The sequence below is a fragment of the Coregonus lavaretus genome, assembly GCF_964263955.1.
Source record: "Coregonus lavaretus genome assembly, chromosome: 7".
Lineage (NCBI taxonomy): Eukaryota > Metazoa > Chordata > Actinopteri > Salmoniformes > Salmonidae > Coregonus > Coregonus lavaretus.
Genome location: NC_139994.1, coordinates 61,016,420 through 61,043,639, shown reverse-complemented (window position 1 = coordinate 61,043,639; position 27,220 = coordinate 61,016,420). Strand labels below are relative to the sequence as shown.

The window sequence follows — 27,220 nt, the reverse complement described above, 5'->3', positions numbered from 1 at the left end:
GCTTCTCAATACCTCCGCTTCTCTGTCTTTCAACCCCAGTTCCCATAGTAATAAGGGGGATAAATGTTGCCAATTACTGGCACTCTTGAATGGGGACAAAACAACTGGTCAAGTTTAAGTCTCCGTTGTGTTCAGGAAAGCAATTTGTGTGTTGGGTTGATTGCTTGGTGATAAAACTGTTGCGGAGACACAATGTGTGGCTGTTGTTGGTTATGGCGGGCCGGGGTCACGATCTCTATTCAGATGGCTGTAGAACTGACAGGACACCATACAACAGGATGATGATTTTCATTACAACTGTCTTATACAACCCCCCCTCTTATCTTTGTTTGACTTTGTGTTGATTCGCCTATCTCCCTCCCCCCCAGGTGCGACAGCTACTGAAGGAGAGTCGACTTGAGTTCATCATCGGGGGACAGGTGATGCATGATGAAGCTGTGACCGATCTAGATGATGAGGTACTGCAGCTGACGGGTAAAAGTGGTTTCATACTTGATGTAGAACATTTGTTTTGTTGTTTACTTTAAACACTCATGGACTCTCTCTCTCTCTCTTTCTCTCTCTCTCTCTCACTCACACACACACACACACACACACACACACACACACTCACACACACACTGTCATTACAGAGGGCCATGGGTTCCTGTACGAGACGTTTGGGGTGCGTCCCCGGTTCTCGTGGCACGTGGACCCGTTTGGAGCCTCCGCCACCACCCCTGTCCTCTTTGCCCTGGCTGGGTTCCATGCCCACCTCATCTCGCATATCGACTATGACCTCAAAGACGACATGCAGAAGAGCAAGGTATGGTAGTCACCATAGTTTCAGCTACAGCCTGGTCCCGGGAATCGAACTCACTATCCTGGTGTTGCAAGCACCATGCTCTACCAACTGTGCTTCAGTAATGTTTACACTATATTTACAATAACTTATTGTCATGGTCTTTATGTCTGGAGCAGAAACTCCAGTTTGTTTGGAGAGGCTCCCCCTCCTTGAAAGAGCAGCAAGAGATCTTCACTCACACCATGGACCAGTTCAGCTACTGTACTCCATCTTACCTGCCTTTCTCTAACAGGTCTCCTACATATATATCCTTTCCCCTCTCACCATTTTCCATGTCATAACTCTCCTAGCATATCCTACTCTCTTACAATTACCCCTACAGGCTGATATTGAATTAAGACTCCAAATTGGTTTGTAGAGTACAGTCGTGGTCAAACGTTTTGAGAATGACACAAATATAAATTTTCACAAAGTCTGCTGCCTCAGTTTTTATGATGGCAATTTGCATATACTCCAGAATGTTATGAAGTGATCAGATGAATTGCAATTAATTGCAAAGTCCCTCTGCCATGAAAATGAACTTAATCCCCAAAAAACATTTCCACTGCATTTCAGCCCTGCCACAAAAGGACCAGCTGACATCATGTCAGTGATTCTCTCGTTAACACAGGTGAGAGTGTTGACGAGGACAAGGCTGGAGATCACTCTGTCATGCTGATTGAGTTAGAATAACAGACTGGAAGCTTTAAAAGGAGTGTGGTGCTTGAAATCATTGTTCTTCCTTTGTTAACCATGGTTACCTGCAAGGAAACACGTGCCATCATCATTGCTTTTCACAAAAAGGGCTTCACAGGCAAGGATATTGCTGCTAGTAAGATTGCACCTAAACCAACCATTTATCGTATCATCAAGAACGTCAAGGAGAGAGGTTCAATTGTTGTGAAGAAGGCTTCAGGGCGCCCAAGAAAGTCCAGCAAGCGCCAGGACCGTCTCCTAAAGTTGATTCAGCTGTGGGATCGGGGCACCACCAGTGCAGAGCTTGCTCAGGAATGGCAGCAGGCAGGTGTGAGTGCATCTGCACACACAGTGAGGCAAACACTTTTGGAGGATGGCCTGGTGTCAAGAAGGGCAGCGAGGAAGCCACTTCTCTCCAGGAAAAACATCAGGGACAGACTGATATTCTGCAAAAGGTACAGGGATTGGACTGCTGAGGACTGGGGTAAAGTCATTTTCTCTGATGAATCCCCTTTCAGATTGTTTGGGCCATCCGGAAAACACCTTGTCCGGAGAAGACAAGGTGCGAGCTACCATCAGTCCTGTGTCATGCCAACAGTAAAGCATCCTGAGACCATTCATGTGTGGGGTTGCTTCTCAGCCAAGGGAGTGGGCTCACTCACAATTTTGCCTAAGAACACAGCCATGAATAAAGAATGGTACCAACACATCCTCAGAGATCAACTTCTCCCAACCATCCAAGAACAGTTTGGTGACGAACAATGCCTTTTCCAGCATGATGAAGCACCTTGCCATAAGGCAAAAGTGATAACTAAGTGGCTCGGGGAACAAAACATCGACATTTTGGGTCCATGGCCAGGAAACTCCCCAGACCTTAATCCCATTGAGAACTTGTGGTCAATCCTCAAGAGGTGGGTGGACAAACAAAAACCCACAAATTCTGACAAACTCCAAGCATTGATTATGCAAGAATGGGCTGCCATCAGTCAGGATGTGGCCCAGAAGTTAATTGACAGCATGCCAGGGCGGATTGCAGAGGTCTTGAAAAAGAAGGGTCAACACTGCAAATATTGACTCTTTGCATAAACTTAATGTAATTGTCAATAAAAGCCTTTGACACTTATGGAATGCTTGTAATTATACTTCATTATACCATAGTAACATCTGACAAAAATATCTAAAAACACTGAAGCAGCAAACTTTGTGAAGACCAATACTTGTGTCATTCTCAAAACTTTTGACCACGGCTATAGATCAACAAAAATCTCAATTTGATCCATTTTGCCTATCACCATAGGCTCTTAATAGATTACAAGCACATGTTTGTCTCAGTGAAATTAATCAGTTGTTCTCTCTCAGCTCTGGTTTCTATTGGAATGGTGTGGCCCTGTTCCCTGACCCCCCTAAAAATGGCATCTACCCCAACATGAGCCTGCCTGTCACCAAAGAGACGCTGTACTCCTATGCCAAGACCATGGTGCAGAACATCCAGCAGAGGGCAGCGTGGTTCAGGACAAACCATGTCCTCTGGCCCTGGGTGAGTCAACATAGAGCCATAGATATACAGAGATCAGGAAAGTCGTTAATTAGTGTTCTTTCTAGTAACTTCACCATTTATCAATATATGTTTCTCCTGTTATTTCACTCCATAGGGTTGTGACAAGCAGTTCTACAACTCCTCTGTGCAGTTTGCCAACATGGATCCCATAGTGGAATAAATCAACCAGAACAGCAAGGAGTTTGGAGTGACAGTCCAGTACGCCACCCTCAGCGAGTACTTCCAGGCTGTCCACCAATCAAATCTCACCTGGGATATGAGGGGAAGTGAGGACTTCCTTCCTTACTCCACTGGTGGGTTTTTCGATAAATGTTCTTATCTATTATATTTTTCAAACATATAAATGGAATATGAATAAAACTTGTATAATAAAATGTATATATCAATGGTTCCAATGACCAAGAGTTGGCACACTCAAAACATGTAGGAGTAAAAACTGCTATGAAGCCAAGGGCCGAAAAATGCTTTTCTCACATAATTCCAAGGGGATAGCCAGGAGAGCTAGTTCGCAGCTGCATGCTGCAGAGACTCTATTCACCCGGTACCGGGTCAGCTACCCAGATGGACCGGTCCCTAAAGAAGAGGCCCTGAAGAAACTGAAGGCCCTCCGCTGGGCTGTCTCTGAGGTGCCTGATCAAAATACTCACTGATTGATTGTGATTCATTGTGTATTAATAGTACCTATCATTGTAACCCAGTGATTAAACATTCTCATATCCCATTTCTGACACACACATTTAGAAATAAAAGACCCACAAAATGAATTATTTGAAATAGATAAGGACTGTTTTCATCTTGTTATCCCTCTGTTTTATCTGCAGGTGCAGCACCATGACGGGATCACAGGGACAGAGTCTCCCAAGGTGGCTGACATGTACATAGAGCACCTGACCCAGGCTATGATGGGAGTAGAGGAACTCCTGGCTGCCCTCTTCCTCCTACCCCAGGCCCTGGGCACCGCTAGCAACTCTGAAGCCTTCTATAGACAAGACTCTCAGAGCAAGGGTAAAGTCATGTATTTGAAAAAGAATCATTAATAATTGAAAAATGCATCCTTCCTTCCTTTGACATGATCTCAGAGGAGTGGATGTGTTAAAGTAGTAGGATGGGAAGCGTGTTTTCACTTATCCAATCGCACACTACAGATCAGTGATTACACATCAAGGAAGGGGGTACAAAAGGATGTATTCTGACAAGGCCCAAGGCTCCGCTTGGTCCAAGGCATAATCTTATAACTATCTTCATCAACTACAACATGGGTATTTTTTTAAATATAAATCAATGATAATTTGATAATAAGTGTAATTGCAGGCTCCCATCAGGACCAGGAACAGCACATCATTGTATACAACCCCCTGGCATGGAACACCACCACCATCATCAACGTCACGGTAACCTTCCCCATGGCAACGGTGTTTGACGACCAAGGACAGGCCGTGCCTGCGCAGGTAGTGTGGAAATACATGGTTGATTTATCCAGCTAAACATGTAGGAGGACAATGAGTCGCCCTTATATTACATAAAAGCCATGTGTATATCTGCAGTTCCATTGACATCATACCTTCTAAACAAACCCAGTTTTCAGCTAATCATGATTGTGTTCATTGGGCATGCAGCGAAAAACAGTTCGCAACGGAAGATGAAAATGAATGTTTCTTATTGGACAAGTCCAGGTATTCCCTCCCTGTTTATCTGTTGTCTTCTGTTTGGTGTCCAATGAACACGGCCCGCATCTCTCTGCTCCCAACAGACCCAGAGTTCAGCTGACTCCAACAAGACCTATGACCTGTTCATCGTGGTGGACCTTGGGGGTCTCCAACACAGGAAGTACCTCATCAAGTTCTCAGAGAAGCCGGGTGAAGAGGGCCTCGTGACCCACCATGCCTGGGTCGTGTCGTTCAATAGACGAAATGTTTCACAGTGGTTGAAGACAGGAAGGAGACTCTTACCGGTTCTGAATGAATGTTATAAGATCATGTTGGACCAGGATACTAACCTACTGCATAGCATCACCGACAGGTAGTTATATTCAACATTCACATCGGGGTCACATTAAACAGGCGAACGTTGTGGAACGCTGCAGATAGAAATGTAGTTAATAGAGCTGACGTGATTTCTTCTACATGTCAGAGAAGCATGTTTTATTTTACTGAACGTTCCACAACGTTTTCCTATTGAACGCAGCCCAGGCGTTACGTCAACAATGCCCCCTGTGAACTTTCTGTGACCCTGACAGGCATGAGAAGAGAACGGTGAGAATGAGTCAGGATTTCTGGGAGTACCAGGTCAATGGGAATGTCAGCGCAGGGCCCATCTCTGATAACTACATCTTCAGTGCTAACGGCTCTGCAGTGAGGGCATACAAGGCCGTCAAGATGGAGATTGTCCCTGGGAAGATCATCACTGAGATCAGACAGTACTTCTACAGGTGGGAATGTCAACAACTCCTTTCTGTCAGTCTTTGGTTTCCATGTACCCTCCTTCCCTAGCTGCTACAGTGAGGGGAAAAAAGTATTTGATCCCCTGCTGATTTTGTATGTTTGCCCACTGACAAAGAAATGATCAGTCTATAATTTTAATGGTAGGTTTATTTGAACAGTGAGAGACAGAATAACAACAACAAAATCCAGAAAAACGCATGTCAAAAATGTTATAAATTTATTTGCATTTTAATAAGAGAAATAAGTATTTGACCCCCTCTCAATCAGAAAGATTTCTGGCTCCCAGGTGTCTTTTTATACAGGTAACAAGCTGAGATTAGGAGCACACTCTTAAAGGGAGTGCTCCTAATCTCAGTTTGTTACCTGTATAAAAGACACCTGTCCACAGAAGCAATCAATCAATCAGATTCCAAACTATCCACCATGGCCAAGACCAAAGAGCTCTCCAAGGATGTCAAGGACAAGATTGTAGACCTACACAAGGCTGGAATGGGCTACAAGACCATCGCCAAGCAGTTTGGTGAGAAGGTGACAACAGTTGGTGCGATTATTCGCAAATGGAAGAAACACAAAAGAAATGTCAATCTCCCTTGGCCTGGGGCTCCATGCAAGATCTCACCTCGTGGAGTTGCAATGATCATGAGAATGGTGAGGAATCAGCCCAGAACTACACGGGAGGATCTTGTCAATGATCTCAAGGCAGCTGGGACCATAGTCACCAAGAAAACAATTGGTAACACACTACGCCGTGAAGGACTGAAATCCTGCAGCGCCCGCAAGGTCCCCCTGCTCAAAAAAGCATATATACATGCCCGTCTGAAGTTTGCCAATGAACATCTGAATGATTCAGAGGAGAACTGGGTGAAAGTGTTGTGGTCAGATGAGACCAAAATGGAGCTCTTTGGCATCAACTCAACTCGCCGTGTTTGGAGGAGGAGGAATGCTGCCTATGACCCCAAGAACACCATCCCCACCGTCAAACATGGAGGTGGAAACATTATGCTTTGGGGGTGTTTTTCTGCTAAGGGGACAGGACTACTTCACCGCATCAAAGGGACGATGGACGGGGCCATGTACCGTCAAATCTTGGGTGAGAACCTCCTTCCCTCACCCAGGGCATTGAAAATGGGTCGTGGATGGGTATTCCAGCATGACAATGACCCAAAACACACGGCCAAGGCAACAAAGGAGTGGCTCAAGAAGAAGCACATTAAGGTCCTGGAGTGGCCTAGCCAGTCTCCAGACCTTTAATCCCATAGAAAATCTATGGAGGGAGCTGAAGGTTCGAGTTGCCAAACGTCAGCCTCGAAACCTTAATGACTTGGAGAAGATCTGCAAAGAGGAGTCGAACAAAATCCCTCCTGAGATATGTGCAAACCTGGTGGCCAACTACAAGAAACGTCTGACCTCTGTGATTGCCAACAAGGGTTTTGCCACCAAGTACTAAGTCATGTTTTGCAGAGGGGTCAAATACTTATTTCCCTCATTAAAATGCAAATACATTTATAACATTTTTGACATGCGTTTTTCTGGATTTTTTTGTTGTTATTCTGTCTCTCACTGTTCAAATAAACCTACCATTAAATTTATAGACTGATCATTTCTTTGTCAGTGGGCAAACGTACAAAATCAGCAGGGGATCAAATACTTTTTTCCCTCACTGTATCTATTTTATCCTCCCTCTATCCTCTCTCTCTTTCTCGCGTGCACTCACTCACTCACTCACTCACTCACTCACTCACTCACTCACTCACTCACTCACTCACTCACTCACTCACTCACTCACTCAAACAAGGCTACATCTTAGTAAGGTGCATGTCTAATGTTCGGTGGCTCACATTAACAGTGAGTTCTGTCCGCAGGGAGGAAGCGGATGAGGACTACACCTACTCGGTCACCACCAGAGTACCACAGGGTTTCCCCAGGGGCAGGCTGTGTTACAGGCTGGAGCAGAGCTACTCGCTGGGCCCCCTGGTGGTCAACACCGAGGCTGTCCTCAGGACCAGGACCAGCCTGAAGAACAACAGGACTCTGTTCACTGACGACAATGGGTACCAGATGATGAAGAGGCCTTCCAGGACGTTCGTCCATAATAATGTTGCCAGAGTGAGTGGGTTGTATTTAAGGACTGTTTGGTGTCGATGGTTAAATGTACTCTGAACTTCCACAGTACCTTGCCAGCCAGAGGAAGATGGCCTACACTTTATGAGCCTGGTTCACCTCAAGATGTTTTCCTACTCAGGGAGTTTGGGTGGTTGGTCTCCTCAGCTTTCCCTTTGGTGAATCAGGCCTGGGTTACAGTTCAGGACTTTGTGACAATTGCTTGTGTTTCTTCCTGTGTCTGTGTACTGCAGAACTATTACCCCATGGTTCGAACGGCCTACATTGAAGATGACTCTAGCAGACTGTTCCTCCTCAGTGAGAGAGCTCATGGTGCATCCAGCCACAGGGAGGGAGAGCTGGAGGTGAGTGTGTGTTTAGGTATGACACACACACACACACAAACACACACACACACACACAAACAACCCCCTGTATTTGTCCCAGGTGATGCTCCACCGACGTCTGTGGAACAACCAGGAGTGGAACCTGGGTTATAACCTGACCCTGAACGACAGCTCGGTGGTGAGGCCTGTCCTGTGGATGACACTGAGCTCCCTGACTGCTAACTCCTCTCTCTACCAGAGGGAGGCGATAGAGCTGCAGCATAGACCTGTGGTCATGCCCATCGACAGGCCACGTGAGTCCACTCCTTATAGCTCTCCTATTTAACTACTCTGGCTAGGCTCGCAGGTTGACCTTTAATGTCATGAATCTTGTCCTGGAGGCAGAACTGAGCGATTTTCCGCTAGATGGTCCAGCTGCAAAGTCAAAATTGCCTATATCGTAAACATTCATGAAAACAAAATGTGCTTTTTGATCTTAATTTAAGATTAGGATTCGTTATTAGGGTTAGCAGTATGGTTAAGGTTAAGGCTAGGGTTAGGTTTAAAATCAGATTTTATGACTTTATGGCTGTGCCAGTTTGTGACCACTCTGCAGAGCTGCCTCCCAGGGCAAGATTCATGACCGTAAATACCAACCTGCTTAAAGCACGCACAGCTACTTTCCACTAAAACTTTCCCTAGAAATCCATAAAGTTTAATCCATTCTAAAAACAAATACACAATTGAGACGTTCCCAAATGGAGTCGACCACGTTTTTGCTCACCTATACTATGCATTGTCACAATGTATGGTCTCATACCTACACTGCACTGCCATTCCACCTCTCCCTCTAGAGAAGGCCTGGAGGAAGGAGCCTCGGACCAGATCTCCGCTTCACCCCGTGGTCCTGCCTGACAACCTCCACCTGCTGACATTCAGTGTCCCGGGCTGGGTCTACAGCTCCAACCACACCCTGCACCTCCACAACATAGAGACAGGTACCCCTGGATCCACACAGCCGGACTACGATCGGGTCCTACTGAGGATCATGCATCTGTATGAGAAGGGGGAAGACCCGGTTCTCTCTTAGCCGGCTACAATTAACATGAAGGTAACAGAAAACACAGCTGGATGAGATGAATATGACACCTCTATATACACTGCGATCATATTGAGGTCAAATAAGAGTTATTTGTGTGTACTAAATGCAAAACTAAGTGAAAAAATAGATTGACATTTGGTGGTCACTACTCCATTTACACTGTTTGTTTTGAAAATCAATTTCCTGTGTAAACAGGAAGTGCTGCGGGGCATGGGAGAAGTGGGAGCGGTGGAGGAGCGCTCTCTCACAGGAACCTGGGATATCTCCGACCTCCAGAGGTGGAAGTGGAAGACTTCAGAAGACCCAGGGAGAGGTGAGAGGCTTGGGAAGCTTCAGTTCAACTTTGGTGGAGGGAAATATCGCATCTGAATAAATACCTTTCATCAAAGTTAAAAGATATAAGAGAAGTAACTATCAGTGTACCTTTTGAGATTCAGGAGCTGTCAATTTAGTTCTCAATTGATTAGGCTATAGTGTTTTGAGATTTTAACCACCTATGAAATCTGAACCATCTTTTGCGTTTACAATTCTTTTTTTGTCTACGTCCGAGTGTTTTTATTTGTTTGTCTGTTTCAGGGGTCAAGAGGTCAGGTATTGGTGTGAGAGGTGATTTCAATGTGACCATATCACCCAAAGAAATCAGGACCTTCTTCATTTACTTCAAGCTCAAGTAGAAAGTTCCAGTTCCCCTTCAGTCTTCTGTGAAGATGAATAACTAATCTAAAGAGAGGCCTTTTGACATGTAGAACATGGGATTAAACATTCTGTGATGTACATTCTCTAATGTAACACATGTGACATTGTATGACCAGGATGTGGATTATCTTGAAGTGCCGGACTACCTTTTCTGTATAAAATTGAGTATAATCTAAAATAGGGAGTCACTCATTTTGTGTCTGTTTAATTCTTTGCCTCAGTTGAAGTGCTTCAGTTTTAAGGCCTTGGACAGGAGAAGGTCATTATTGACCTCTCAAGGCATCTGATAACCTAACCCAGTAGAGATTAGGGTCTCTCACTGTTTGACTAGCGGTAAGACTGTTTATCTGAAGGGTGTTGGTGAGAAATGTTCTTCCTGTTAGCAAGTGAGCGCAGCGCTTACAGTCCACCCTAGACCACACGGCCACTTCTTGTTCACCTTAGAGAAGAAGAAGTTTCCGTAGGGTGACATCAGTCTATAGCTGCACTTGAATTTTCCTTTCCAGTGGCTCTAAAATGCAACATTCACATCAAGAGCATCCAGTGATCGATCTGAAAGTTCAATCCAAAACTCATCCAGAGTTTCTGTTCAGAACCGTTGACACAGATGTTGTGAAAATTCACCACTGAGGACTCAAAGTCAAAGTAAATGAAGCAATCTTTATTAATGCACTGAGAGGTTCACAAACTCAATACAAGCCTGATGAAACTCTAAAGTGGAGGTTCCCTTTCAGTCCCTTTATACTGGGACACAAACAGGTCCTATAAGCATGGTTGGTTCCTGCATGTGACTGACTGATACCACACCAGGATTCTTCCCTTGAAACTGAGCTATTGTGGCACTCCTAGTTCCCCAAGCAATGTTCTGGGCGTACTGCCAAATTGCTTATGAGTGATAGTGTGGTTTAATCTTGTGCAGTCAACTCGCCACTCGCATGAACCCAACCAAGACAGGTTAATAAAAAAAAAGCAGCATTGTGCTAAACATATGATCACATACACATGCAGAGAAATGTCCATCACACAGGTTATAAAATGGTCTAATGCTGTAATGTGAAACACAAAGCTACGGTGATGACGCATAGGATGTTGCACCTGTTCAATGGAGAAAGACAATGAGATGAGCAAGCGTCCATGTTGAAGGGGCAGTTTTAGGCAAGCATGCAAATAGTATTGAGCGATCAAACAAAGGGATAGAACTTTGCCACTATACCTGAGATACGTCTTATCACATTGCAAAAGGACGCTGGGAGATACTTTGCTTGGTTATCATGGAGATACTGAGATTTCAGTAAGGACATGGTGCTGGGACCACACTCTAGGTCAATGGTGCCAAACTCATTCCTTGGCCTAGTCAAAGATGGTGGATAAATGAAGATTGTTCACTCAAGCCGTTTACCATTGTAAAAAATATTCAATGTTCCTGTGTATGTATGTGGATGTTCTCCTCTCTCGCGCGTAAGCATGCTTTCCCATGTGAGCTCACGGTTCCGCCATATGAGGTTGCGTTCCTCTGCCCAGGCGTTGCCGATGCATGTCAGATCTTACAACACCTGGATAGGTGTTTTATGTATCGGCTAACCACATCATGTGTTATAGCAATCTCAGTTGATGATGTGTCACGCAACCATTGGTTGATGCATGCAACGAATGAGCAGGGGAACGCAACCAATATCTGGCATGCTCACGCGAGAGAGGGAACAGCAGGCTCTACTTATTGTCCCGTCCCTGCTCGCCCGCCCCGACCCACATTTCTTTGCCAGTGAGAAGTCTCGCTCCCCATAGTGGACCAGAGTGGCCTCGCCCCAATCAGAAAAAATGAGGGGGAGGGATGTCTTGCTTTCTATACCGTCTCTGACATTAAGTACTTTCACTTTCTCACCAACACCCAGTAGAGATGAGGGTCTCTCACTGTTTGACTAGCGGTAAGGGTGTTTATCTGAAGGGTGTTGGTGAGAAATGTTCTTCCTGTTTGCAAGTGAGCGCAGCGCTTACAGTCCACCTTAGACCACACGGCCACTTCTTGTTCTTGACCTTAGAGAAGAAGCTGCTACCGATCTATGTTTCTGTGTTCGACTTGTTCTGTCTTGATTGTGTACACCTGTTTCCCATTATGTGGTATTGTCTTCCCTATTTAACCCTCTGTCTTCCACTGTGTGTTGTGTGTGATTGTATTTGTTATCGGCTGTCGTTAGTGTGCGGGTTATTTCCTCCCTGTGTGGAGATTGTGTATTCTCAGATTACTTTCTAGTAAAGTACGTTTTCTGATCAGCTCTGTGTCCTGCGTTTGACTTCGCCCACTGCATTTCACTGACGCCTTTGACAGAGTGACACAGCAACGGACATTTCACAATCTGCACATCTAGTTCTCTGCTTTCCACATAATTTTGCCAACGATGAAACTTTTGACTAGATCTTTAATCAACAAATAAAGCTTGTTCAGAACTGCAGATACTTGAAATCAACTGGGTATAGAGCAGACAGCAGGACCAAAAGAAGAAGACGTTACTGGGGTCAAAGGTTTAGCATGAAGAAAGAACAAAATGATGCACATAAAGAAGAAAGAGAAAGATGGAGATTAGCAACTCTGTTGTTAACCATTCAGTGCGTCAATTGTCAAAGGAAGCCCAGAACAAGTGTGTGTCAGTTATGATTCTCACGCCCCCGTGTGTGTGTGTGTGTGTGTGTGTGTGTGTGTGTGTGTGTGTGTGTGTGTGTGTGTGTGTGTGTGTGTAGGGTGGAGGAAACAGCACCTAAAGGCTGACTGGGCTCATAGTGATATCATTCCAGAAAGATGAAGCATCTGCTGGTCTGCCTGCTGCTCTCCTCGCTCTGTTCCATCTCTTCTTGGGGTAAGTTACAAAAATATTGAGTTACACATTTATTTGGACCATCATTATCTTAGATTAAACCAACACCATATTGGCTCACCAGGCAAAGACATCACAAGCATGTTTTACTTATTCTACTGGTCTGGACATAACCTTTTATTTTAGCTTTACTTGTTTTCATTCATTTCACTGTAGTCAATACATTTATTTTGGTATCATTAACAACAACAACAAGGCCTGTAGAATTAATAAAACCACGTTATATACCACGTTTTATATGGTAATAATGATTTAGATTTGGTAATGGTACCACCCTAATGTGAATTGTTTTCTCTGTCTCTCCACAGGTACAAGCGGCACATTAGTGGTGACCCAGTCTCCTCATGATGTGACAGTAACAGAGGGGGGTACTGTTCAGATCCAGTGCTGCTGGAATAAAAATGTGTCAAGAGCGACAGTTACTTGGCAAAAAGAGCACACCAAGATAAAATTTAACAGTGTACTGGTCAACAACAGTCAGTGTCAGGACAGGGCATCTCAGCAGACTGTAGTCTGTTACTGCTCAGATTGGACCATCTCAAACCTCACTAGAAATGACTCTGGTACTTACATCTGTAAAGTTCATGTAGAGATACCATCTCTTTCTGATTTCGTGGGGAATGGGACACAGATAACAGTTACATCCCAAAATAAGTCAAACAATGGTGAGTACTGATTAGAGACAATTAACATTCATTTGGTGAAAGTCCTACATTAAAAACGTGCTTCCTACGAATTAAACTGGCTATAGATCCAATCTTATTGCAATAGTTTGCTAATAACACCACTCTTTCTGCACAGCAGAGCTCCCAGCAGAAAAGCAGTCCATGCTGCTGTCTATCATGCTTCCTCTGGCTGTCCTGCCGCTGTTCCTCACCGCCCTCATCTGCCTGTACAGGGCACGGAAAAGACACCAAGGTCAGAGAGCGTTGTGATGTTATGCTTATTTTACATCTTTACGTCAGTGCTTGACTTGGGCAGGAGCTCACCGGAGCTGAGTACCGACACCTCCCATGTTCTACTGCTTGAGCTCCTGTTCCTCTGGTAGAATATTAGCTCAAAAGTATTGTGGAGCTCCTGCACCTAAATATAATCAGTTTCAGCACCCAAAATGAGTACCGGCACATATTTCAGTCCAAGTCAAGCACTGCTTTACATGTGTAGGATAATACAGTCGTGTGCTTATGAAAGAGTTGGTAGCCTGTCAAACAACATTTACATATGTGTACGTTCATAGAATAGAACCTCCAATCCGACAATGAACATTTCCATTTCCATAGAGCATCCACAGAGCAACGTCTTGTCTTGGAAGCCGTTTCAACGTAAACTTGCAACAGTCCCTAGTTTTGTATTTCATGCCCATTTCGCGACAGATCAGAGTTACAGTATATTCAATGCTGTATCACCCTGTTACCATACAAGACAGTGAGTTGACGCATCCTGTTATTTGGTTGTTTTTCTGTGTGCACTCTTGATATCTGTAAACCCAATATGTATGTAGAGAGCCGTGAAAAAGTATTTGCCCCCTTTCTGATTTTCCTTATTTATGCAAAATTTATTTATTATACTGAATGTTATCAGATCTTCAACCAAAACCTAATATTAGATAAAGGGAACCTGAGTTTACAAATGTATGCTTAATTTATTTATTGATTTAACAAAGTTATGCAACACCCAATTCCCCTGTGGGAAAAAGTAATTGCCCCCTTACACTCAATAACTGGTTGTGCCACCTTTAGCTGCAATGACTGCAACCAAATGCTTCCTGTAGTTGTTGTGGAGGAATTTTGGCCCACTCTTCCATGCAGAACTGCTTTAACTTAGCGACATTTGTGGGTTTTCAAGAATGAACTGCTTGTTTCAAGTCCTGCAACAACATCTCAATTGGGATTAGGTATGGACATTGACTAGGCCATTCCAAAACCTCAAATGTTTTGCTTTTTAGCCATTTTCATTTAGACTTGAATGTGTGTTTTGGATCATTGTCTTGCTGCATGACCCAGCTGTGCTTCAGCTTTAGCTCACAGATGGACGGCCTGACATTCTCCTGTAGAATTCTCTGATACAGATCAGAATTCATGGTTCCTTCTATTAAGGCAAGTCGTCCAGGTCCTAAGGCAGCAAAGCATCACAGAATTCATGGTTCCTTCTATTAAGGCAAGTCATCCAGGTCCTAAGGCAGCAAAGCATGTGGTCCTCTGTAGCTCAGCTGGTAGAGCACGGCGCTTGTAACGCCAAGGTAGTGGGTTCGATCCCCGGGACCACCCATACACAAAAATGTATGCACGCACGACTGTAAGTCGCTTTGGATAAAAGCGTCTGCTAAATGGCATATTATTATTATTATTATCACCAAACCATCACACTACCACCACCATGCTTGACTGTTGGTATAAGGTTCTTACTGTGGAATGCAGTGTTTGGTTTTCGCCAGGTATAATGGGACCCATGTCGTCCAAAAAGTTATACTTTTGACTCATCTGTCCATAGAACATCCTTGCTTTTTGGCAAACTTGAGTCAACTTTTTGGACGAGATTGGACTTTATACTTTTTCACATCGGGTGTTGCATAACCTTGTTTATGAAATAAATGAAATAAGTATGTAATTGTTTTATTTGTTCACTCAGGTTCCCTTTATCTAATATTAGGTATTGGTTGAAGATCTGCTAACATTCATTATCAAAAATATGTAAAAGTAGAGAAAATTATAAAGGTGGCAAATACTTTTTCACATCACTGTATGTCTATGGTGTATACAGGCGGTGCCCCAGAGAGAGCTGTCAGGGTGATCCACGAGGCCCCCCACCATGAGGACGAGGAGTTGAAGATGGAGGAGCTGGGAGAGGCCGCCGACCAGAGCGCCACCTTCTCCTCCAGAGGATCCACTCAATGGGTGAGTCTCATACTCAGTACACACCGCCTACCGCCACGATACACCGTTCCACACCCTACTCACAGGCAAATATTCCTGTCTTGATTTAGTGTAGTAAGTTCTTCTAGGCTATAGGCATGGTAATCTCACTTTCGATATTAAAATGTTTCTGTGTTATTCCATATGCGTTGCTGACTTTTAATCCCTCTCTCTCTCTCTCCCCCTCCCTCTGTCTCTCTCTCTCTCGTCTCTCTCTCTCTCTCTCTCTCTCTCTCTCTCTCTCTCTCTCTCTCTCTCTCTCTCTCTCTCTCTCTCGTGCTCGCTCTCGCTCTCTCTCGCTCTCTCTCGCTCTCTCTCGCTCTCTCTCTCTCGCGCACTCTCTCTCTCCCCTCCCTCTTTCTCTCTCTCGCTCTCTCTCTCCTCCTCTCTCTCTCTCCCCTCCCTCTTTCTCTCTCTCGTGCTCGCTCTTGCTCTCTCTCGCTCTCGCTCTCTCGCTCTCTCGCTCTCTCGCTCTCGCTCTCTCGCTCTCTCTCGCTCTCTCTCGCTCTCTCTCGCTCTCTCTCTCTCTCTCTCTCTCTCTCTCTCTCTCTCTCTCTCTCTCTCTCGTGCTCGCTCTCGCTCTCTCTCGCTCTCTCTCGCTCTCTCTCTCTCGCGCACTCTCTCTCTCCCCTCCCTCTTTCTCTCTCTCTCTCGCTCTCTCTCTCTCCCTCTCTCTCTCCCCTCCCTCTTTCTCTCTCTCGTGCTCGCTCTTGCTCTCTCTCGCTCTCGCTCTCTCTCTCGCTCTCTCGCTCTCCCTCTCTCCCGCTCTCGCTCTCTCCCTCTCTATCTCCCCTCCCTCTTTCTCTCTCTCTCGCTCTCTCTCTCTCTTTCTCTCGCTCTCTTTCTTTCTCACCCTCTCTCCCTCTCTCTTTCTCTCTCCCACCCTCAATCTCTCAGTGTCAAGTCCAGGTGTATGAATCACTCGATTACATGTCTATACCGACCCAAGACAAAGGTTAAGGACCTGCTCAGCTCAGCCCAGTCTGTGAATGTATTTTCTATGAGTGTATTTTTCTATTACGTTTCATGTGTCAGTCATTTCTGTACGTATTTTACAGTATGTGGTATAGACCTATGCAAAAGCCAGTGTTCACAAGAAACAGACTGTGCCTGTGAATGTGTGCACGTGCCCGACAAGAGAAAGCAAGTAAAAGAGTGTGTTTTGACAATAATAATGACTGCAAATGAAAATACAGTAGAATTGAAAAAATACCCAATAATTGAGCATCAGGCAGAAATCATACAGTCCAGAGATGCAGCAATCAGATTCTCAATTTGACTGGTGTTCTGTCACCATTGGAAATTATGCTATCTGGGGGCACTCTCTTTCGTCAATGACAGGAAATGGAAACAGAGCAGACGTTGGTGGCGATATATGCTGTTACCTCAGGAAGTAACCATGGCCCCTCATCTGATGTAGACTACAGGATGAACAGAAACAAGAAACTGAACAGTATTTACAATAACAGTAAATGTGGTTGCCCTACAAAATAACACACACACATACAAATTGTGAAATTATTTGAAGAACAGATCAGGAAAGGGGACAATCAAATGTACATTTCAGCTATTTAGAGCTGTATAGCCGACACTCTTATCAGTTGCAGTCACGGCTAACAAATTATATCATGCTCACAGTAGTCGTAAACGCTTAATATATTATATGTATATATTAATATATTATCCTACAACTTGCCCCAATGAGTCACTAGGTCCTGCAGTTACAAAGTAAGCAGACACACCTATTCACATCTTATAAGAACAAACAACAGTTTGTAACCATGGCTGCACTCCTACCAAGCCAGAGATGTTAGGTACAGCAAAACGTTCTCATTGCTTATGCCGTCTGGCAAGATCTTTGCTTTCCTGTGTACATGTTTACTTGTTATCATCACAGATTCATCTAATATAAGAAGTTGTGTTTTAAATATTGAACCAACATGTTTAATTCAGGGGATTGATGTTAGATGTAGAAGACTGAAAATGTTTTGATTTTGCGATGCACACAGACACACAGGTTGTCTTTTGAAGAAAGCGTCACTATGCGGGGATCATAAATGATTACCAGAAAAGAGAGCAGCATTTCCAGGAAACAGTGCTATAGGAGACCAGATATACAGTGGGGGAAAAAAAGTATTTAGTCAGCCACCAATTGTGCAAGTTCTCCCACTTAATAGGATGAGAGAGGCCTGTAATTTTCATCATAGGTACACGTCAACTATGACAGACAAAATGAGAAAAGAAAATCCAGAAAATCTTTTTAATGAATTTATTTGCAAAATATGGTTGAAAATAAGTATTTGGTCAATATTACAGGTAACGAGTGGAGGACAGAGGAGCCCCTTAAAGAAGAAGTTACAGGACTGTGATAATTTGATAATAAGTGTAATTGCAGGCTCCCAGGGAAGCCAAAAAACTATCTTTGACCGCAATTCACCAGTCACCTGTGGCCACAGGTGGCCATGAATAGCCTGCATGCCGAAGTGTGTCATAAACTCATGCCTTTATTTGAAGTTTGCCCTGCTTGCCGTGTCTAAAGTGCCTGAGGTGACTCTGATTTATTTTTTATTTTTTTAAGTAATACAAACACCTCTAAATTCTTGAATATGATGACTTGTTCTCTAAGTGGTGCACAAAATAAAGAAAAAAAGACTGAAAAGACAAAATAAATGTATTTAGCAAAAGTGCGTAAAAATAAGCCTACTCGACAATCGCTGTTTTAAATGCTCCCAGCTAACTGGCACAAGGATGACTTACATTTTCAGCCACAAATGACAGACAAGACAACTATCCAAATGGATAAAGATGTATTTAGTAAGAAAATTATTATTAACTGATTATAAACAGAAATAAGGAGATTGGTGGGATTCTCTGGTCCGGTGGGGAGGCACGTGTTACTTGCAGCCGGGAGTAACTCAACCACGGTTCTGCATGAGGAGCTCATTTCTTGGGGCAACGGTCGTGGCAGGCGCAGGTGAGAGCAGCGACCAGGACCACGAACTCACTGAAGTCCACCTCAGAGTCTCCGTTATGGTCCAAAGCCTTCATCAGCTTGTCACAGTCCCCGGGGTTCTTAGAGGCCTGCAGAGAAACAGAGGAGAAGGAAGGAGTTCTTCTGAGTGTCCCACAAAACAACAGGATTCATCTCAAGGACTGTTATTCACACAAACAGTGTGATATATAAACTATAGAATTGACTTCCCGGTTAGAACAGGATCTCCCTGTGTCACATCTTCACTTCTGGGCGTTTTGATAAGACATTCTCTACATAGTAATCCCTCATAAGTGTTCATGATCAATCAGTAAATGTGCAAATGGATGGGACAATAAAGATTTGTTGAATCTAATAAATTTGGTGCAGTGTACAGTACCTTCAGGAGAGAAGGCAACTCCTTTTCCATCATGGTCTTGAGCTCAGCCTTACTCAGCGTGCCCTTGTTGCCCTCGGCTCCAGAGTACTTGTCAAAGGTCTTCAGGAGGATGGCCATCGCTGTCTCGAGTTGGGACATGACTGCTACTGGTGAGGATAACGTTAGGACAAAAAACTCCAAGGCAACGTTCGGCGACTGGACAGGAGGAGAGGTGAAAGTACAGGGTGGAATTGAAGTCTCCTTTATATTCTGCTCATGTCTTAATGTTGTTTGATGTTTGAATCAAATAGCTTACTAAAGCCACTGTTGGCCCAGTGCTTGGGAGGTGGCAGTGACCGATAGTGTTTGATTTGGGGGAGTTTACGTTTGAGTCAACATAATCTTAACATCAAAACGCCTATTGCAAACATTACCTCAATGTCCGGTACCATCGAATTCTGTCGTGCCACTGTTTCAAATCGGATTTGATTTAAGAAGAGTTAAAATGTTCTTAGGGTAGTGTTCTTAGGAATGTGTTTGGACCCTTGTGGCTGTTTTCTTTCAGAGCTGCTGTTAGCTTACTTTGAGTGACTTTCTGGACACAGGCCTAATGAGTTTTGGTTGGCTATATTAAAATGGTCACACAAATGATTTGAGTGTTTCTGTAGGAGTGTGAACCTGATGTAACTAGATGTGAGAAAAGATCACATCGTGTTCTTTGGTCAAAACCACATGACCTGACCAGGAAAAATGCTGGGCTATAGTTATAAGGTATAAGAGACTATAGATGATACACTGAACAAAAATATAAAACGCAACATATCAAGTGTTGGTCCCATGTTTCATGAACTGAAATAAAAGATCCCAGAAATTTTCCATATGCACAAAAAGCTTATTTCTTTCAAATTTTGGGCACACATTTGTTTGCATCCCTGTTAGTGAGCATTTCTCTTTTGTCAAGATAATCCATCCACCTTACAGGTGTGGCATATCAAGAATCTGATTAAACAGCATGAACATTACACAGTTGCACCTTGTGCTGGGGACAATAAAAGTCCACTCTAAAATGTGCAGTTTTGTCACAAAACACAACGCCACAGATGTCTTTTGAGGGAGCGTGCAATTGGCATGCTGACTGCAGGAATGTCCACCTGTCACGTCTCCTCCCATTGCTCCCCTCCGGCGCTCTGATTCACCGGTCTACTGAGCCACCGGTCTGAGCGCACCACCTCGCACACTAAATACCTCCAGCGCACCTGCACCTCATCATCTCATCACCACCCCTATTTAGCCCCGGACTGTTCTGTATGATGTTGTGTGTGATTGTTTAGCTTCGTGTCATGTACTCTATCTTTGTTATTTCTCTTTGTCATTGTTAAGTAAACCTTGACCTTGTTAATTCCTGCGTCTGCGTCCTGCCTCTTCATATACTCAGTACTCGTCACAGAATCACACACCAAATGAAAATGGATGCAGCAGGAGTTTCCCAGTGCCTGGACCAGCACCAGCAGCAGCTTGCCCAGTTGCAATGCAGGAAGTGTTCCAAACTCTGCATAATTTGCCCAGAACTCTGTGTCCACCTCAGGAAGCGGCGAGTGCCCCCAATCCACCTGTCCCCTGGCTATCACCCACTTCTGCGGGAACCCTCGCCCTACCGGAGCACTATGACGATAAAACTACTAAATGTAGCGGCTTCCTGCTACAGGTTTCCCTTTATCTGGCGCGTCTGCCTGGGGCATATCCATCTGACCAAGCCAGGATAGCGCTGGTGATTTCGCTACTTAAAGGGAAGGCGTTGGATTGGGCCACGGCAGTCTGGGGAGGAGAGGAGGCAGTGGCACTACCCTACCCCACCTTCCTCGCCTGGTTCAGGGCGGTGTTTGATCATCCCACGGAGCGAAAGGACGGGGGTGAGCATCTCCTCCATCCACAACAGAGAGAGGGGCCCGCGTCCGAGTACACTCTGAGCTTTCGCACGGTGGCGGCGTCTTCCGGCTGGAATGATTGTGATCTTCGCATCGGCCTTCAGGAGAGTCCTACGGGAGGACATTAAGTCGGAACTCGCATGTCGGGACGACGAGATGGACCTTGATACCCTCATCACCACGTCCATCCGTCTTGATGAAATGTTGAGAGAGAGACGGCGTTCCCAACAGCTCCCGGAGCCTCGACGCTCACCCCATCTAAGCTATGGAAGCCGTCCAGATTCCGAGTCCTCACCCATGGAGGTGGGCAGCACCCCCTACACCACCACGGAACACAGATCTCCTGGCAGCTCCCTATCTAGGCGATATGACTCCCGTCGCCGCTCCGTTAGTGTGACGTCATCTCCTATCACAAAACCATTGTTTTTGGTTCCCATAACGGTGACTGGTTATTCCTTCTCTTCCATTTCTACTGCTATGATAGATTCCGGATCAGTGGGGAACCTTATAGATAGGGAGCTGGTCTCTGAATGGGGGTTGCCCACCATGCCACTGCCATCTCCGCTACACGTCACCTCATTGGACAATAAACCCCTTGGATCAGGCACCATTACGCACGTCACTCTCCCCATCACCATCACCATTCCCACACTACCAGAGCACCACGAGGAGCTGTCATTCCACATCGTCACGTCACCCCTTCACCGGATCGTCTTGGGATTGCCCTGGCTCAGACTACACAACCCCACCATCAATTGGATCACCAAGAGGATCACAGCCTGGTCCACCTCATGCCGGAAGACCTGCCTGCCGGTGGTTTGTTGTTCCACGTCAGTGGAGAGTTCGGAGTCCGCCCTCCAGCCCAACATTCCACATGAGTACGCAGATCTCTCCGATGTCTTCTCTTCATCAAAGGCTATGTGTCTCCCTCCTCACAGGCCCTGTGACTGTGCCATAGACCTGCTGGAGGGACAACACCCCCCGAAGAGTCGCATTTACCCCCTTTCCATGGCGGAGACTGAGGCCATGGAGAAGTATGCGGCGGAGACCCTGAAACAGGGGTTCATCAGACGCTCTACCTCTCCTGCCTCCGCCAGCTTCTTCTTCATGGCCAAAAAAGACAGAGGACTGAGACCATGCATTGACTACAGGGGGCAGAACGCAGTCACCACCAAGTACCGGCACCCCCTCCCTCTGGTTCCGTCAGCCATCGAGCAGCTACGAGGGGCACGGTACTTTACCAAGTTGGACCTGAGGAGTGCCTACAACATCATCCGAATCCGGGAAGGAGATGAGTGGAAGACGGCATTCAGCACTACCTCAGGCCACTATGAATACTGCGTCATGCCCTACGGCCTCGCCAACGCACCTTCTGTGTTCCAGTCCTTTGTCAATTATGTGTTCTGGGACATGCTGAGTAGACAGGTGGTGGTGTACATCGATGACATCCTGATCTACTCAGCTACGTTCGAGGAGCACGTCAGGGACGTCCGAGTTGTCTTACTATTCCTCCGGGAACATAGCCTGTTGGTGAAAGGGGAGAAATGCAAATTCCACCAACAGGCCATCTCCTTCCTAGGATACAGGATCAGTCCTCAGGGGGTGTTCATGGAAGGAGTGAAGACGGATGCCGTCAGGTCATGGCCAGTCCCCACCACCATCAAGGGCTACAGAGCATCCTGGGATTCGCCAATTTCTACCGGCATTTCATCAGGTCCTTCAACTCCATAGTCGCCCCGCTCACCTCTCTCCTTAAGGGTGGGCCTCAGAAGCTGGCCTGGAACCCTGAGGCTGACGCTGCCTTCAAGAGGCTGAAGGAGAAGTTCACCACAGCGCCCATCCTAAAACACCTAGATCCCTCTCGTCCTTTCATCCTGGAGGTGGACGCATTGGAGGAGGGCATGGGTGCGGTCCTCTCCCAGCGGCACAGTAAGCCAGAGAAAATGTATCCCTGTGCCTTTTTCTCAAAAAAGCTTACCCCTGCAGAGAGGAACTATGGAGTTGGAGACTGGGAGCTGTTGGCGGTGGTCCTCACTCTGGAGGAATGGAGACAATGGCTGGAGGGCGCAGTCCATCCATTCCGGATTCTTACTGACCACCGGAATTTGGAGCACATATGGACAGCGAAACAGATGAACTCTCGTCAAGCCAGGTGGGCCCAATTTCTTACTTGATTTCAATTCATTCTGTCCTATCACCCAGGATCCCAGAATGTGAAAGCCGACGCACTCTCCAGGATGCACCATACCGGAGAAAGGAAGGATCTGGGGGGTCCGATCCTGCCCTCGTCTCTCATCGTTGCACCTGTCGTTTGGGATGTGGACGAAGACATCCGCCTGGCAGCTCAGGAGGACCCAGTGCCTGCCAACGCCCCTCCGGGGCGCGTGTATGTACCCACCTGTGTCTGTGACCGCCTGCTGATCTGGGCGCACACCACCCTTACGGCAGGGCACTCTGGTATTACGCGCACCCTGCATTCTCTAGCCCAAAAATACTGGTGGCCCACCTTGGCTTCTGATGTCTCCCGCTACGTCAACTCCTGTTCCGTATGTGCCCAAACGAAGACACCTCGGAACGCCCCGGCAGGCAAACAGGTTTACTGAGTCTACTGAGCGCACCACCTCGGCAACACCGGAATGGAAACCCAACGCACCCTAATCACCTCCAGCGCACTTGCACCTCATCATCTCATCACAATTACATTTACATTTTAGTCATTTAGCAGACGCTCTTATCCAGAGCAACTTACAGTTAGTGAGTGCATACATTTTCATACTGCCCCCCCGTGGGAAAAGAACCCACAACCCTGGCATTGCAAGCACCATGCTCTACCAACTGAGCTACATCCATCACCACCCCTATTTAGCCCTGGACTGTTCTGAATGATGTTGTGTGTGATTGTTTAGCTTCGTGTCATGTACTCTATCTTTGTTATTTCTCTTTGTCATTGTTTAAGTAAACCTTGACCTTGTTAATTCCTGCGTATGCGTCCTGCCTCTTCGAATACTCAATACTTGTCACACCACCAGAGCTGTTGCCAGATAATTGAATGTTCATTTCTCTACCATAAGCCGCCTCCAATGTCGTTTTAGAGAATTTGGCAGTACGCCCAACCGGCCTCACAACCGCAGACCACGTGTATGGCGTCGTGTGGGTGAGCAGTTTGTTGATGTCAACGTTGTGAACAGAGTGCCCCATGGTGGCGGTGGGGTTATGGTATGGGCAGGCATAAGCTACGGACAACGAACCCAATTGTATTTTATCAATTGCAAGTTGAATGCACGGAGATCCTGAGGCACATTGTCGTGCCATTCATTCGCCGCCATTCCCTAATGTTTCAGCATGATCATGCACGGCCCCATGTCACAAGGATCTGTACACAATTCCTGGAAGCTGAAAAAGTCCCAGTTCTTCCATGGCCTGAATACTCACCAGACATGTTTGGGATGCTCTGGATTGACATGTACGACAGCGTGTTTCAGTTCCCACCAATATCCAGAAACTTCGCATAGCCATTGAAGAGAAGTGGAACAACATTCCACAGGCCACAATCAACAGCCTGATTAACTCTAAGTGAAGGAGATGTGTTGCGCTGCATGAGGCAAATGATGGTCACACCAGATACTGACTGGTTGTCTGTTCCACGCCCCTACCTTTAAAAAAAAAGGTATCTATGACCAACAGTTGCATATCTGTATTCCCAGGCATGTGAAATCCATAGATTAGGGCCTAATTTATTTATATCAATTGACTGATTTCCTTATATGAATTGTAACTTATTAAAATCTTTGAAATTGTTGCATGTTGCGTTTATATTGTGTTCAGTGTAGTTTCCCTAGTCTTAGATGAAGTGTTAGCCTGGTCCCAGATCTGTTTGTGCTGTATAGGACCAGGCTAGAAGAGGGTATCTCTTCAGATAGAACAATGAGACAGATATTTCACTGGATGTATAAATGTGAAGCATCCGGTTAGCGTTTCCACTCACTACCAAATATGATAGTGAGAGGAAGCCCACTGGCGGACAGTGGGAAAAGATGGAATGAGATGGATTTGGGCCGACATTCTGCACATTTTCTCATCAATTAAACATTTAATCTCAATACAGTTTTCTGTTCCCAAAACTAGAATCTGTTATGAACTGTAGCAGGTGATCACAGAATAAATGGTTTATTCGGCAGATACAGAGGTACGCAGCAATGCGTAAAACACTACAGTGCGGTATAACGGCTCACTGGAGAAAAACAAAAAACACTGGTGAATATCCTGGCGATACAATCCAATAGAGCTCCACTGAGATATTGCTAACACCTCTACACGAAGACAATCACACACAAAGACATGGGGGGCAGAGGGAACACTTATACAGGTACTGATGAGGGGATATGAACCAGGTGTGTGTAAAAACAAGACAAAAGAAATGGAATGATGAGATGAGGAGCAAAAGTGGCTAGAAGGCCGGTGACGACGAGCGCCGAAGCCTGCCCGAACAAGGAGCGGAGGCAGCTTCGGAGGAAGTCGTAACATGAACAGAGTGGACTAAGTTTTGTAGACTTTACTCTTTTCAAAAATGTTAACAAATTGCACTCTTTAGAAGGAGTGCAAAGGCAAATTGAGTTATTGCACAATCACACTTCACAGAGTAGGTGTTCCGTAACGGAAATATGCAGATGTACAGTGGGGAAAAAAAGTATTTAGTCAGCCACCAATTGTGCAAGTTCTCCCACTTAAAAAGATGAGAGAGGCCTGTAATTGTCAACTATGACAGACAAATTGGGGGGAAAAAATCCAGAAAATCACATTGTAGGATTTTTTATGAATTTATTTGCAAATTATGGTTGAAAATAAGTATTTGGTCACCTACAAACAAGCAAGATTTCTGGCTCTCACAGACCTGTAACTTCTTCTTTAAGGGGCTCCTCTGTCCTCCACTCGTTACCTGTATTAATGGCACCTGTTTGAACTTGTTATCAGTATAAAAGACACCTGTCCACAACCTCAAAGAGTCACACTCCAAACTCCACTATGGCCAAGACCAAAGAGCTGTCAAAGGACACCAGAAACAAAATTGTAGACCTGCAACAGGCTGGGAAGACTGAATCTGCAATAGGTAAGCAGCTTGGTTTGTAGAAATCAACTGTGGGAGCAATTATTAGGAAATGGAAGACATACAAGACCACTGATAATCTCCCTCGATCTGGGGCTCCATGCAAGATCTCACCCCTTGGGGTCAAAATGATCACAAGATTGGTGAGCAAAAATCCCAGAACCACACGGGGGGACCTAGTGAATGACCTGCAGAGAGCTGGGACCAAAGTAACAAAGCCTACCATCAGTAACACACTACACCGCCAGGGACTCAAATCCTGCAGTGCCAGACGTGTCCCCCTGCTTAAGCCAGTACATGTCCAGGCCCATCTGAAGTTTGCTAGAGTGCATTTGGATGATCCAGAAGAGGATTGGGAGAATGTCATATGGTCAGATGAAACCAAAATATAACTTTTTGGTAAAAACTCAACTCGTTGTGTTTGGAGGACAAAGAATGCTGAGTTGCATCCAAAGAACACCATACCTACTGTGAAGCATGGGGGTGGAAACATCATGCTTTGGGGCTGTTTTTCTGTAAAGGGACATTTCAAGGTCCTGGAGTGGCCTAGCCAGTCTCCAGATCTCAACCCCATAGAAAGTCTTTGGAGGGAGTTGAAAGTCTGTGTTGCCCAGCGACAGCCCCAAAACATCACTGCTCTAGAGGAGATCTGCATGGAGGAATGGGCCAAAATACCAGCAACAGTGTGTGAAAACCTTGTGAAGACTTACAGAAAACATTTGACCTGTGTCATTGCGAACAAAGGGTATATAACAAAGTATTGAGAAACTTTTGTTATTGACCAAATACTTATTTTCAACCATAATTTGCAAATAAATTCATTAAAAACCCTACAATGTGATTTTCTGGATTTTCTTTTCTCATTTTGTCTGTCATAGTTGACGTGTACCTATGATGAAAATTACAGGCCTCTCTCATCCTTTTAAGTGGGAGAACTTGCACAATTGGTGGCTGACTAAATACATTTTTTCCCCCACTGTATATCTGGTCTCCTATAGCACTGTTTCCTGGAAATGCTGCTCTCTTTTCTGGTAATCATTTATGATCCCCGCATAGTGACGCTTTCTTCAAAAGACAACCTGTGTGTCTGTGTGCATCGCAAAATCAAAACATTTTCAGTCTTCTACATCTAACATCAATCCCCTGAATTAAACATGTTGGTTCAATATTTAAAACACAACTTCTTATATTAGATGAATCTGTGATGATAACAAGTAAACATGTACACAGGAAAGCAAAGATCTTGCCAGACGGCATAAGCAATGAGAACGTTTTGCTGTACCTAACATCTCTGGCTTGGTAGGAGTGCAGCCATGG

General features: G+C 45.3%; 2 protein-coding genes and 1 pseudogene across 3 annotated transcripts; 2 read left to right on the top strand and 1 right to left on the bottom strand.

The window, feature by feature from the left end:
- Positions 1–243: 243 nt before the first annotated feature.
- On the top strand, positions 244–9,415 carry LOC311132612 (epididymis-specific alpha-mannosidase-like; annotated as a pseudogene). Its single transcript has 16 exons — positions 244–249; positions 369–474; positions 633–805; positions 961–1,076; positions 2,879–3,056; positions 3,172–3,370; positions 3,525–3,703; positions 3,899–4,082; positions 4,389–4,525; positions 4,828–5,096; positions 5,314–5,505; positions 7,381–7,624; positions 7,873–7,983; positions 8,066–8,258; positions 8,799–9,055; positions 9,242–9,415. The product of its transcript is annotated as an epididymis-specific alpha-mannosidase-like (transcript).
- Positions 9,416–12,536: 3,121 nt separating this feature from the next.
- On the top strand, positions 12,537–16,506 carry LOC311132611 (uncharacterized protein; the record flags this gene model as incomplete). Its single annotated transcript, XM_084165860.1, has 5 exons — positions 12,537–12,594; positions 12,921–13,277; positions 13,417–13,530; positions 15,373–15,506; positions 16,422–16,506. The coding sequence occupies 5 exons, from the start codon at positions 12,537–12,539 to the stop codon at positions 16,482–16,484; spliced, it is 726 nt and encodes a 241-aa protein (XP_084021986.1). The 3' UTR covers positions 16,485–16,506.
- LOC311132349 (protein S100-P-like) lies at positions 16,120–19,785 on the bottom strand. Its single transcript, XM_084165595.1, has 2 exons — positions 18,896–19,785; positions 16,120–18,605 (listed from the first exon to the last, which is right to left on the bottom strand). The coding sequence occupies exons 1-2, from the start codon at positions 19,031–19,033 to the stop codon at positions 18,465–18,467; spliced, it is 279 nt and encodes a 92-aa protein (XP_084021721.1). The 5' UTR covers positions 19,034–19,785; the 3' UTR covers positions 16,120–18,464.
- Positions 19,786–27,220: the final 7,435 nt, after the last annotated feature.

Coding starts and splice junctions, on each gene's coding strand:
- LOC311132349 (XM_084165595.1), bottom strand. CDS start 19,033: ATGTCCCAACTCGAGACAGCGATGGCCATCCTCCTGAAGACCTTTGAC. Junction 18,606..18,895: donor AGTTGCCTTCTCTCCTGAAG/GTACTGTACACT, acceptor GTTTCTCTGCAG/GCCTCTAAGAACCCCGGGGA.